This window comes from Grampus griseus (genome assembly GCF_964374135.1).
Source record: "Grampus griseus genome assembly, chromosome: 20".
In the NCBI taxonomy this organism is placed as follows: Eukaryota; Metazoa; Chordata; class Mammalia; order Artiodactyla; family Delphinidae; genus Grampus; species Grampus griseus.
Window position 1 is genome coordinate 30,727,617 of NC_139014.1, and position 14,165 is coordinate 30,741,781.

Below are 14,165 nucleotides of genomic sequence, written 5' to 3' on the forward strand. Positions count from 1 at the left end.
AGGCTTGCACCCAGGGGCAGGATGTCCTGGGTTCTCAGTTCTGCCATTCAGCAGTAGCATGACCATAGCCAAATTACCTACCCTCCTTGAACAGGAAAACATAAAGACAGGCAGTGGTGCTCCTGCCTGTGGTGTCCCCCCTTCTCCTTAGGCTTGTGGGCTAGGTTTGGGCCTTACCTTTCTCAGAGCTGAAGAATCAAGAGGAGGGGATGGAGAAAATGACCTTTTTCATGTCTGCGGCCCCCACTCCTCTCAGAATTCTAGGAAGGAAATTCTCAACTTCTCACTGGTCTTTCATTTCTGTGGGACAGCAGGGTTATCCTTTCCTCTCCTGTCCTCAATGTAACAAAACACAGCAGAGTGCCGAGGCTTTGCCTGTGGACATACAAGAGGTGGGCCAGGAACCCAGTTCTCCCACCTCCAGCCTTAAATAAAGAAGGGAATCTTCCATCTTCTTCTCTCAGCCCCTTGAGTAGCAGAAATGCCCGTATGATAGAGCTGGAATAAGCAGGACACAGGAAATTGGAAGAGGGACCCACAGAGCACATGCCCTGGGGAGTCTGGCTTTACCCAAGGTCTTGAGGAAGCAGCTGCAGGCCTATACTTCATCCCTTACAAACTGCCTTAAAAGCCAAGAAACCCTCTGGTTCAGATCATGCTTTGACTGCTACCGCCAGGTCTTGGGACTTGCCCTCAAAGAACTGTGTCTCAATTCTTTTGTTTTCTCCCAACGATTTGATAGAGCGGGAAGGTGGGAAGTATCGTATACCATCTAGTTCTACACCTTTAATTTTGTGATGCTACAAAATTTTTTTCCATTAGGCAAAACTTTGAACTCCTTGAGGGCAAAGGCTGGTCTCCTATACCCGTTCAATCCCTACTCAAGAGTCACGGAAGTTGGTTTGTTGCCTTCTCCTGCAGGCTGTTGATCACGAGCTGAGGCCAGCCACCCGGAAAGCCACTCACCTCCTTCTGCACACTGCCACCATCTGGGTCCTGCGACCTCACAGGACCATGGTGCTTATTTCCTGCTCACCCACGGGTTCTGAGGTACTCTCCACCTGTTCTTCCACTGCAATACTCTCTTAACGCTTCATAAAAATAGTTGCACGATAGAAAAGAATATATATATATATATATAACAGAGTCACTTTGCTGTACAGCAGAAACTAACATTGTAAATCAACTATACTTCAATGAAATAAAAATAAAAATAATCACCACACACACACACACACACACACACACACACACACACACACACACACGAAAAAGGTCCACAAGCTCCCTGGGGACAGGGAAAGGGCTTCTTCTCTGCTAGAGGCCCTGTGACCAGTGTTCTCACTGAGGGGTGAGAGGAGGGAGGTATGACTGGTGACACCCTCCCCAAACCAATCAACAGCTGCCCTCCCCCCCCACCCAGCCCTCCTCCACATGTGAAAGAACACCAAACAACTCTGTTCAAAACAGTTTATTTTATTTTATTTTTTTTTTGTCAGACAAACACATTGATTTCTGGACCACAGTAGAGGATGGAAACCTTTCACAAACTTATTTATTTGAAAATACAAATATAAAATTATACTTTCCACATCTGTGATGTGAGAGACTGCCATCCACATAGTAATTTTTTACAACAGGGCTTTAAGAAAGCCACACACAAAGACCTGAAAGATGCTTGAGATATATATATATAGATACATATATATGTATATATATAAAAAAAATACTCACTACCAAAGTTGTCATCAGTTTCATACTAAAGTATAAAAGTAAGGGTGAGGTCAGCCACAGTGCTAGGGAAAGTTTTATTTAGACACATTGATGTCCACATGAAACGCTTAGACTTGCATCCTATTACATATGGAATTCCGAGTTTACAATACACCATGAACGGCAGATTGGCTAGCCCACGCTACTCAAGAGGACACGCACAGATTCCACACAGGATGGTACAGTATGTACAGAATACAGTAGCAGAGAGCCTTCTGGAAGGCTCTGAAACTTTTGTCTCTCAGTCCCCATCCCCCTCCCCCCCGCACGCCCCTGCCTCCTGGAAACAAACTCTTGTCCGAGACAATACATTCTGATCATTTGATAGCCAAGTGTTTGGATTAAGGTTGCTTCCCCAGAGGGGTGGGTTCTACGTATATATTTTTGTTTTAGTTTACTTACTTTTTTTTTTTTTTGGTTAAAAAAAAAAAAGAAAGAAAAAGAAAACAAACATATACAGTATTAAAGTATTGCTTAACGTACAGCGTCTCCTTGTGTAGTGTCGGTGCCCAGGACCGGGCTGAGCTGACTTCTGCTTCTTTTCTGTTTGGAGCAGGGGGATGGGGGAAGCCTGCCAGCATCTCTCTTCCATGTGCTTGCCTGCATCTGTCCCTCTGCTCTCAACACCCCCCACCCTGCTTCAGCCTTCCTTGGCAGGTAGCCTGGCTTGCCAAGCACATTAGAGAAAGCAAAAAACTCTTCCCTGCCCCACCCAACCCCCCAGCCTCCCTCTGTCCCTGCGCGCCACTCCCAACTGATAAAGAGAAGTATGTTAGTGTTTCTTTTGTAAACAATTTCATATGCAATATAATACAGAAAGCATGGCTGACCTTCAATAAAAAAAATATAGTAAACTATATTGCTTTATTCTTGATTATGCTGCAGTGAGTGAATGGCAGAATGAAGCAGTGTGGTGGGGTGGTGGCTAAGTCCCTAGCCCTCGTTTGCACTAAAGATCAAAATAGGTTTTGCTTTTCTATTTGGAACCAAAAAAAGAAAAAAAAAATTTTTTTTAATCCCCAAATGAAAAGAGAACCAAAAAAAAAAAAAAAAGCCCAAGAAACAAAACAAAATTGAAAACAAAAACTGAACACCTTTCAGGTCATTAGAACCAACAATTACCCAATGATTTTTATACTAGTCTAGCAAGATGTGTGTAACATTCACTGGCTGTGAATTGCTGTGCAGTGAAACATTAAATCGACAGCAATAGAGCCATGCTACCTTAAAGTCCAAGCTACGAGTTCAAATTAAGATGAAGGTTATGAAGGATAGGAACATAAAGGCCTGTTGGGACTTCGTTTGAATCAAGCCGATGAGCGACTGGGATAGAGAGCGAGGCTGTTTGGTTTTCCCAGTGGGTGTGAGGAAGGCCACAAGCCAGGTGGGTGGAAGCTCCTGGAGAGGAGACCTGGAACTTGGTCGTCCCCACCAACTCCACGTCCAGGTAGAACCAGGAATGGGTCCAGGAGCTTACGCAACTCACTCTCCTCTGTGTGGGAGGAGAGGAGTTTGGGGGCCCCAGGCAGATGGATCTAGAAGCCAGAAAGTCACCCGGTGGCTACTTTATGATTCCGGGGAAAAGCCATCAGCCAAGAGGGTTTCTCCCCCAGGGAAGGTGAAAGGTAGTTCCCATGTTCGCCACTGAGCTTAACTGAAACAAAGACAAGGCTGAACGTCAGTGCTAAAATAATTTACAAAAATCTTCCAAAATGGACTTCTAGATGAGTGGGGGACTAACGTGAACCTTAACCTAGGTAGCCACATTAAAACATATCAGATTTCCACGAGATTTGTGCTATGGGCTACTGGGTCTCTTCAAAAGGTATTATAAACATCTAAAACATATTCACACAGATTATCAATTTCTTCTGAGCATTCTTAAAAAAATATTTTTTCTCTTAGTAAAATCATTTTAATATACCATGCCTTCCTCTTTTAAAAAATAAATTAAAAAAATCCAGTTTTGCATATCTAGCGTTAGCATTTAAGGTAGTATGGCACACCCCTTCACAGCTGGGGGGTGGGGTGGGAATCTACAAAACGCCGTAGAGTCTACCGGCATCTGAACATCGTGAGACCTTGGGTTAGCTGAAACCACATCAGATCAGCAGAAATAAAATTAAAACTTGAAATCGAAAAACAAAATGAAAGGAAAAAACTGCCCCCAAATTATTAGCATTTTTTTCATAAATAAGAGAAAGTTCTATCCTTACTGGTCCTAAATCTGAATAACTATGTCTAATTTTTTTAAACCTTAATTACCTTATACCTATCAATATGTACTAGAAGAAAGAGGAGAAAAAAAGTCACTACACTAGTACCAGGACAGCACGCTTACAAGATAGCCATTTTATACATTATTAACAGACAATGATCAACAAAGAGTCTTCTATGAGGTGATGGGGGATGCAGAGAAAGGAAGGGTAGTACAGTACATCATCAACATGGACAAAATAGTAATTAAATTCCCTAGTCTAGACACTGAATTTCTGGGAATTTATTGTCTCTTTTTTTTTTTTCGTATTTTGTTTTTTTTTAAATAAAACTTCTATTTTGTTATTTTATTACTTGAACAAGTTTTGATGTTTTAAAAGCGCCCAGCATTTTACTTAGCCTGGTTGTTTGGAAATAAAAAAAGAAAGAAAAACAAACAAAAAAAAACCCCTCACCAAACAACCTAACATTTTATTGGAAAAAACAAAGAACGTGATTTTTTTTTTAAAAAAATGTTGCTGTTTAATTAAAATTGAAAAAGGCTTTTTTTCTTTCTTTCTGAGTTAGCATTTTGGAGCCTTTTGCTTGAAGATGATTTTACCCTACCATGTCTGTGAATGTCTACATTAGTCTACTTTGTTAGTAAAATTTATAAAAATAGGAGTGCAGCAGCTCTTTATAATAAATGTCGCATTCAGTGTCTCATACTGGCTGTGCCTTAAGTACCAAATTTATAAACGTAACAATTTAAAAAATATTAATAAAACGTCAATATCACATTTTAAAAAAGAAAAAAATATATATCCACACTACAATATGTTTTAATGCCATCTATTGAGTTGTACTTCTATAGTTGCTGTTGCCGACCTATGACCAACATTAAAAAAAAGTTAAATTAAAAAATATCCTTCATCATAAGTATCTTTCCCCATCTGAGGACCATATATTATAACAGCCAAATGTTCAACATGTGCAAACAGGAAACGGTCAGTTTTTCCCACCAGTCACAGTGCAGCGATGTTTATACTTTTTATTTTTTTAAATTCTGTTTACATCTACAATAAATTAAAAAAAAATTCTTCCATAGCCTCTCTGGTGATACTTGCAGCACTGAGGTATTAAAAAAAAAAAAAAAGAAAAGAAAAGAAACAAAACCGAAAGATTGCTTTCCTAATTGGTAAATAGAAAGTGAATGGAGAAAAGGTTTCATTAATGCAGGCTTATCCACTCCTGGCCCACGGGCCCCCAGAGCTGGGGGCGGATGGGGAACAGGGGAAGAAGAGAGGCAAAGTGTCCTAGGGACCTTTGGAGGTGCTGAAATGATTGGACGATAGAAAATGATCAAATATTTAAAAATTAAGACTGAAAAAGAATGTCCCCCCACCCCGCCCCACCCAAGCCAAACAGGTGTGCTTTGAAACATTAAATATGTTAAATATTAAAATTGTAGCTTTGTTTTTAAAAAACGTCTTGGGAAAAGCAGTTTTTCATATTTTAAATAAAAATCTAACTAGACGGTAACGTTGGAAGCTGTGCACAGACGAGAGGTTAATATGCTGGTATGACACTAATACAGTTCTTAGGTCTATCACACAGACAAGAGGAGCTAACCAGTGTTCTAACTTGTCGTGGGGTCGGCCTGGCAGCTGGGTGTTCTTCGGTCTCAGTCACTGACTTGGTTTATTGTTACTCCCCTCCTCCATCCACAGAGCATCAAACTGCCGGGGACCGACTCCCTCACAAAAATATTTTTGATTCTCTCTTTCTTAATAGTTTCTATGTAGTTAATGGAATTGTATTTACAACATTTCTTTTTTTAGAATTCACAACTGCAAAAAACCTTATAATATCACCTCTTTCAACAGAAAAAAAGCACTTATAGAAAAGGAGGACACTCAAAACATCGTCGTCCTTACCTTATTGCCGAAAATAGATATACTTAGGTTAACAAAGAGACAGCACAAAAAAGAACCGCTATAGTCTGTTAATTAGCCTACTACATCTCACTTCTTATACAATGCAAAGTAGAAAGTTGACGCCCACCTCCCGCTCCATATTTCACAACCTCGCTTCTGTGTGTGCTCAAATTCCACCTGAAAATTCATACAGTCTCAGAATTGGTACCAAAATATTGAGAGTAATATTACCATCTCAGCATCCTTGAAAAGTGAGAACAGAATTAAAACAAGCAAAAAAAAATTTTTTTAAGAAAAAAAATAATACCTTAATATAACAATTATACTATGGTTAGCTTTTAACTAGATATTAAAGCTATATGACTACTGCACTAAGTCAAAATCACTACCAAATGTGATCTGAAGAGATTTAAAAGGAGAAGGGGGAAGAGAGAAGAGGGAGGGAAACCATCAAGAAAAACAAAAATAAAACAAAACCAAAATCATGGGATATATACACATTTAAAAGCTGTTGTCTTATATTACAGCAGATTCATGAGATGATGAGATGCAGTCAACCCTCGATCCGAAGTGAGCCATCTCTGGTTGGGATGGGGAGTGAGGCTGGTGGGGGAACAGGTCTGATGACATCACCTAAACAAAGGGCCACTCAGAAACTTCGCCCAGTCTTGCCTGGACATCCAGGTATGCTCTGCAGGGTATAGAAGGTCGAGGGTGTCCAGAAGAGAACAAAAAGTGGGGGTGGGAGGAGAAAGAAGAAATGTCAGGCAAGCATACCATTTACTCCAACTTTTTATTTTTTATCATTTTCCTATTTCTTTTTTTTTTAACATCTTTATTGGAGTATAATTGTTTTACCATGTTGTCTTAGTTTCTGCTGTACAAAAAAGTGAATCAGCTATATGTATACATATATCCCTATATCCCCTCCCTCTTGAGTCTCCCTGCCACCCTCCCTATCCCACCCCTCTAGGTGGTCACAAAGCACCGAGCTGATCTCCCTGTGCGATGCGGCTGCTTCTCACTAGCTATCTATTTTACATTTGGTAGTGTATATATGTCCATGCCACTCTCTCACTTCGTCCCAGCTTAACTAGAGCTTTCAAAGTATGGCTACATTGGGCTACTGAGGACATTGGAAAATGGCCAGGCTAACCGCTGACTGGGGTCACAGCCTGAGCTGTGACATCGGAGCCACGCCTGCTGCTGGGGAGAGGGCAGCTCTGGTTAAGCTTCTGTTTTCAAAGCTTAATGTTTAAAAACTTCTGTCTTTATGAGATACCCATCAATGACTGTCAATAACTGAAAATGCTAATTTCTACTAAAAAAAAATCCTATTACATACCAAAGACTCAAGGTCAGGACACATAAAAACATTCACAACAAATAATCAGCTTTGGTTCTAGGAAATAAAAACAGGCCCGGGATTCACAGACTTGCCAATCGAATCTGCCTGAATGACTGTGAGCCTGGGCCCCTCCTTCATGGATGGTACCAAATGTCTGAGGGTCACCTCTGTTGGGGACAAAGTGTGTGTTTTGGTGCGGCCATGTGACTCGATTGGCCCACTTAATCATTTTGGAGGGGGCAGGTGGTTACCTCCCCTCTCATCTATTCCATCCTTCTGAGTCCTAAAGGTGGATGAGGGAGGCTGCGCTGGGGGCAGCCTCGGCCCTCCCCCGACCCCCATGGACACACTGCAGAGGCCTTGGAGGGTGTGGGGAGGAGATGGGAGGAAACCTACACCACCCTCCACTTCCAGGGGAGGGAGGGAAGAAGCGCTGGTGGTTGTTCAATCCCCTCATCAACTGATTCTACAAAGGGCTGGTGCCACTTTCCATCCCCAGCGTTCTCGGGTACATCAGTCTGCCTTGCTCTCAGAGGAATCTTAGTTCCCTTGGGGCCCCCAGACCCAGCTTAATTAGTCGTGAGTAGCTCTCCTTCACACTGTTAGTGGCCTCTGGCTCCGGCCGGCCAGCGATGGCTGGGTCAGTGCTGGAAGGGAAGTGTAGGCGAGGGGTGGGGAGAATTCACACACGGGGTTTATTTGGTTAAGAGAGGCAGTTGCGTTAGTTGAGGTGATTCCTTAGCAGCAATATTAGAGAAATTCAAGAGATTTATGGAGCTCAGCTCCACCTGGTCCCCCAGCTGGGCCCACCCTACTGAGTCCTGGCTGGCTCAGGGGCCCGAAGCAGCCCTCTACACGAGGGGCATCCTGCTGACTGCAAACCAAAGTGGCAAATCCGTCTCCGGCCTTGTTCCTGTACGTCCCAGCTCCTGGAGTGAAAGGCGTTCACGCCCCAGCTGGGATTCTATGAGTGGGACCCATTCCCAGGCCTTGGCTGTCGCCCTCTCTCTTCCAAAGAAATCGCCTCATGTCTCAAGACTTCAGACTAACTCGCTAACACGGGTCACGTTTAGGTCTCACGAGAGAACCGCTCTCCTTGGTGCCCTTCCCGAGAATGATGGATACTCATTTTCAGTGAGAACGTGGCAAGAGGCTCCCTCACTGACTGCCCCAACTCCCCTCTCCTCCACTCCACCCCTTCCATATCCCCATCAAAGTGATTTAAAAAATGTTTAATTAACTTGAGCTCAGTTTAAAAGGTTAGGAAACTGGCAGGGATCCAAATCCACCTAACGCAGGTGATGTCGTTAATTTAATTTGCTTTTCGAGCGGTAATCTGGATAATTACTCAGCGGTTACTGGCAAAAATGTTTTCTTTTCACTAAAAGATGGAGTCTGGCTGTTTGACTGCATGAACCCCACTGGCCGAGCCCAGCGAGCTCTGGGGAGCTGAAAGGGCCCAGCAACCCACAAGGCCAGCTTGCAGGATCCTGCCCGCCCTCCCACCCCCAGGCCTGGCAGAAGCCCAGCGGTTCCCTGCCTCCGTCCCCCTGGGACGGGCACAGCACAAAATCTCCTTCCAGTTTCCCATACTCTTGATTGTATTTCAAGACAGAGAAAGATGAGGGGTGGGAAAGATAAAGAAAAGGAATCAAAAGAATCAAAGAAAAAAAGTGGGGTCATGCTTTAAGCTGGAGGAGGGATGAGAGATTAAAAGACTGGATTGTTTTGCCCCCCACCCCCCTGAAAAGGGGTCCAGAAAGAGGAAGGAGAGATGTGGACGTGAGGAGACCAGGGCCGTGCGTACTTGCATGCCCAGGGCGCATACATGTACGGACACGCCCAGCGGGCGAGACACGTGGCAGAGAAGGTAATACCTCAGAGTGAGATGGCAACGAAAGCACCTGCTCAATGGTATCCATTTGTAAAGGCCGTTGCAATCAAAGGTCCCTAAAATTGCACAATTGTTAAGGTCATCAGCACACTATACATGGGAACAGATTGTCATATTCTGGGAAAGGAAATTATCTCTAGGACTAGACTGTGGTTGCCAGCATGAATATGTAATTCTGAGACACCGTGCCACGAGGGGCCAGAATGACATCCTTCCCAGCCCCGACTCCCCACCCCCGGCCTGTCCGCTCACCCAGGGGAAAATTGAGAGCCAGATTCACAGGGGTGGGTGGGTGATAGGAAAGGGGGGCTTGCGCCGAAAACGATGGGCACTGTTGCCCTGAGCCCCAGCGAGCAAAGATAACAGTGTCTCTGTCCACAGTCCCAACGGCTCCAGCTGGGGAGAAAGCAAGGCCCGTGCAGACCAAACGTGACGATGTGCTTATTTCAGAAACCATCACGGCACACAGGTCAGAGACCGAGGTTTTCATGAACAAATAGGGTCTGTCTTTCTGGGCACTGACAATGGAAATGAGCTGTGTTCTACGTGGTGACAGACGGTCTCCCAAATTGATGCAGCTCTAAGCTGAATAATACTACTCTGGATTTGGTACTACAGCTGATCCGAGGGGATTTGACTTATCAAACTACTGCCTTAAGTGATGTTGGCTCGGGAGTGGAATTCAACAAGGACCCGGACCGCACAGGCCTGGGATGGCAGAAGTGTGTGTGTGTGTTTGTGTGTGTGTGAGTGTGAGTGTGTGGAGAGTGTGTGTGCATGCATGAGAGTGCACAGACGTGCGTTTGAGGTGGGGATGGAGGACTTCTAACACCAGGGTCAGGGACGGGCTGCCCTGGTGCCCAGACCGTCTGCCCTTGTTCTGTTCTCCCCAGCACAGCTCGGGAGGCAGGGCTCTCCCGACAGGGACATGACCTGGGACAGCAGACCCTCCCACCTCAGCTCAAAATCAAACTGACTCCAAGATGGTGAGGTTGGCCGATTTTCTGTTTTCCAAATGGAAGGGACAAGCGAGTAAGTGGGCTCAGGCACATTCATGCTCACACACACTGCGAGGGGGAAGAACAATACAATCTGAAAACAGCATGCAAATCTGTTAAGCAAATTTCCATTGCCTGGATTAGTGAGATTATAGAACCACAGAGCATTACAAATATCAAATGCATCTGGCCTTCGGGGGCAGGCGCAGCTACAGAACGCAAATGGGAACTTATTGGAACCTGGAAACTGTAAGAAACATTAGCGGAGGAAACCTCCTGGGACAGGGCTTGCACCCCACGCTATGTCCCAGGCCCCGGCGCTGCCCCTGGACCTCGGGTGGTGACCCTCCCGACTAAGCTGCTACCCTGTGGGGCGGGTCCGTAGCTCCAACGTCCCGGCGCACCTGAGTCTCCAGGAGGCCGGGATCGAGGAGAGGGGGCTGATACTGAGGCTCTACTGTGAGCCAGCAGCTGACATATCCTGTTTCCATTTATTCTCTCACAATCTTTTGAGGGAGGAACACTTATACTCGTTTGACAGCCAGGGAAGCAGAGGATTATATACGTGGCTCAAGGTTGCATGGGCTGGACGTGCTGGAGTGGTGATCTGAACCTGACCTGCCCACACTCCCTCCACTCACCCGTGGCTGCACACCGTGCCTGACCCCCAGGTGCTCAGGAAGCACCTAAGCGAAGAAGCTTCAGCCCTGGATGGCTGACGTGATGCGGATGGGGGCCCGCTGCCCTCTCCTGGCCTCCCACCTCTGGGCTTTTCTGGCACACCCGCCCCGGGGTGCCACAGGACATGGGCAGGAGGGCAGGGGCAGGAAGGTACTTACAGCTATGCCGTGGCCGAAGCCTGAGCCCGGCTGTGGGCTGGCCGCACTTATGTAATTCCCCACTCCGGAGTCCTGGCTGGCAGGGCCGTAGAGATCGGCGACAGGTCCTGGGCTGTTGGCCCCCGGGAAGCCTCCGGGCCGCGCCGGGTTGGAGCCTGCCGGGGAAGCGGGCGCGCCAAAATTCGGTTGAGCACTGTAGCTATTCAGGACTGGTGTGCAGAGAATAGAGCTGGGTATGAGGCCAGAAGCCACGCATGCACCGGTCATTACAAGCCAAACACTCCAGAAAAACAGCTGAGGCCCAACTTCTAACACTGAACCAAGGCCATGCGAAGACATCAGCAGGGACTCAAGAATACTCAGCCCAGGCTACTACTAAGAAGCTCGGAGCTCCAAAAATAGAGAGAAGAAAAAAACAATCATTCAACACACTACGGCAACCAACCGGAGGTGCTTCACTGCCCACCAAATTATCACAATAGAAATAGAGGTATATATGGAAGAGAGAGAGAGAAAGAGTTTTTTTTTTTTTTCACATCTGAATTGATGCTCATGCAGTCTTGTCTAGATCTGGGCACGTTGAGACAGCATTCACATCCCATGCAAACTACAAAGGAACTAGTTTTAGACTACACATTGTGTTAATATTGATATTAAAATGTGACAGGAAACAAAGCAATTTGTGTCCAGGAAAAAAAAAATCTTTGGGGAGGGGATTTTTGATTTGCTTTTTCTTTCACTTTTTCTTTTTTGGTTTGTTTTTGGATCCATTAAATGACAAATTTGTTTTAAACAAAAAAAAGACAAAAAAGATCTTCAGCGCCCCTTCCCCCCACCAACCACTTCCCCCCTCCCCACTGGCTACTCCCTCCCTGCCCACCCCTCCCATTTATATCCCTGTATGAACGTCATCAATACTGAACGTGGTCGGAGGATGGGATATGTCATGGAAAATTTGGGCATCTTAACATAACAGTAATGATGGTGGCAGAGGGTTCCCTTCTGGGGTGGAGAGCTGGGGATGGAGGGAGGGGATGGGGTGGGGATGGCGAAGCTGGAGGCTCTGGGGCCGAAGCTGAGTGAATGCCAATGATTCTACCGGACACCCACACACTCACCTCCTGCAGTAGAAGGAAAGGGGGGATTTAAACTTTTTTTTCCTTTCGTTTAAAAAAAAAAAAGACAAGTATGAATTCAGAGCATACTGACTGAACCAATTTATCACTAAAGCATATCTGACCGAAATGTCTGCTTTCTGTTGGTTATCTCCAGATATAGACTCCAGACAGGAAAAGAGCTAGGAATGTACCTTTGCTACAGAGAGATGGGACTTCACACCCACAGACGCTGAGAGTGGCAGTGCGGAGGGGCCAGTGGGAGGAGACACTGCCTCGGGCTCCCTCCCTTAGCCTCCCCCAAATTCCATCATTCCCTCCCCAGCAAGGGCCACAGCCTGTCAACCAGGTTCATTTTGTCTCATCTTCATGTCCCCTTAGTAGCTTAAACTTTTTCTTTTCCCTAATGGAAAAAAAAATTTTTTTTTTTTAACTGTAAAAATAAGTTCTCATTGATTTTTAAAGCTCAAGGTGAGTCTGGGGCTGGCCAGTTCTGGGCTACAACTAACCCATCTCAAAGAACCAGACAATCTGCCTTCCACGCATTTCCATGGCTCCCAGGGGCTGCTCCTCCCAACAGCCTTCTCCCTCCTGCCCCCCTCGGCACTTCCCTCTGCCCTGTGGCCACCCGCCCTCAGTGGCAGAAGGGAAGAACATCTGCAAGTCTGCTCTGGGCCATGGCCTTGCCCCGCGGACCTGTGGTTGGAGCCCCTCACTTCTAGGCGGGGGGATCGAAGAGCCGGACGTGGATTGATTTCTACCCACTTGTTGCCGGGATGGGAAGAGACGGAAGATGCACTCCAGCCAGGCCAGTTGGAGACTGGGACGGGACACGAGGATGCAAAGGGGGACAAGCCAAGCTGGGCCTGGCTCTCGACTCAGCAGAGAAAAGGCAAGCTGCTACCTTGGGATGCCCTCTAGGGCAGGAGGCCCCAAGCTCAGGCCCCTTGGAAGCTGTGCTGAGAAAGGAAGAAACTGGCCGATGGGAAGAACAGGTTAAAGAGAAAAGAAATCACAGAGGCTTTGAGCAAGTGAGTTGCTCATTTGGGAAGGCACCGGCAGACAAAGGGGACGGGATTTTTGAATACAGATTAAACTTGCAGATAACGTTTGGCCTTGCTCACTCACGGAGGCTAGCAACAAGCTGCGAGATTCAAAAGGCAGCATTCTCTCGGTCTCACACACTTTCCTCCTCCGGGCTAGGAAAACTGAGGGAGCTCAGACAGCGGACTCCTGGTTCACCCAGGCAGCTGACCCCGCTCCTATACCAAGTAACCAACAAAGTATCCAGCTGGCTCTGTTTCAGGGTGGAGAGCAGGGGTGTGGGCAGTGGGCCACGGTGCAAGATAGGAAGACTTTTTGACCCCTTTCTCCTGTGTCCAGATGAGGATCCAGGAGGACAGTGGGCAGGCCCACCTATCTAGAAGCCAGGGAGAAGGGACGTCTCCATCTTGGCTTCTTCCAGCAGGGGGAGGGCCATCCAGAGACTAATCCAGCCAGAGGAGGCAGCCTGGGAGACAGGAGGCGGCATGTCCTGAAACACGCCCCTCCGGAGGCTTAGAAGACAGGAGGGCTGGTGGTATTTGCCCAGCCCCCGGCTACCTCTCACGAGCCTGTGTGCCCAGGAGGCCTGCAGCTTGAGAGTTGGCCTGAAGGGAATTTCACAGTAAGCTGCTCTTCTTAGGCCTACATTGCCCCTCCCCTCTCAGTCCTCTTCCATCAAATGACACCAGTATCACGGTTGAGAAGGCACTGTATTAAAATGCAGCTCTAAAACCCCAAGTCTCGCGTGAATAGACACTTGCCCTCCTAATGCCGGAGCCCCAGCTCAGAGTCACCCCGCAGACAGTCCCCAGCCAAGGGTGAAGGATCAGGCTGTGGGTTCCCGCCGAGGGTGCAGCTGGCAGGCAAGAAGCACCTGGTCCTGGGCTGGTCCTTTCTCTCTAGGCTTCTGGACAGTGGATGCTGCACCCTCAAAGGCTGAGGGCATGGAGGGGCCGGGTCTTTGGGCCCCTTGGTAATGACTCCCTCTTTCTCTGTGGGCGGAAGACCCAGGCTCCAGAAA

General features: G+C 46.7%; 1 protein-coding gene across 5 annotated transcripts in view; it reads right to left on the minus strand.

Annotated features, from left to right (window-relative positions):
* Positions 1-1,460: 1,460 nt before the first annotated feature.
* The window catches only part of MSI2 (musashi RNA binding protein 2), a 389,285-nt gene continuing 376,580 nt past the window's right edge, over positions 1,461-14,165 (minus strand). Inside the window, exons 12-14 of one of the 5 annotated variants that reach the window (XM_082680134.1) lie at positions 10,986-11,140; positions 9,132-9,204; positions 1,461-6,597 (exon numbers count right to left, since the gene is read on the minus strand). In XM_082680134.1, coding sequence (XP_082536260.1) covers positions 9,163-9,204; positions 10,986-11,140 — 197 coding nt within the window. In that variant the 3' untranslated portion in view covers positions 1,461-6,597; positions 9,132-9,162. Of the gene's footprint in view, positions 6,598-9,131; positions 9,205-10,985; positions 11,195-14,165 lie in introns of all 5 variants that reach the window. The other 4 variants (XM_082680131.1, XM_082680133.1, XM_082680132.1 and 1 more) reach the window with 4 other exon arrangements.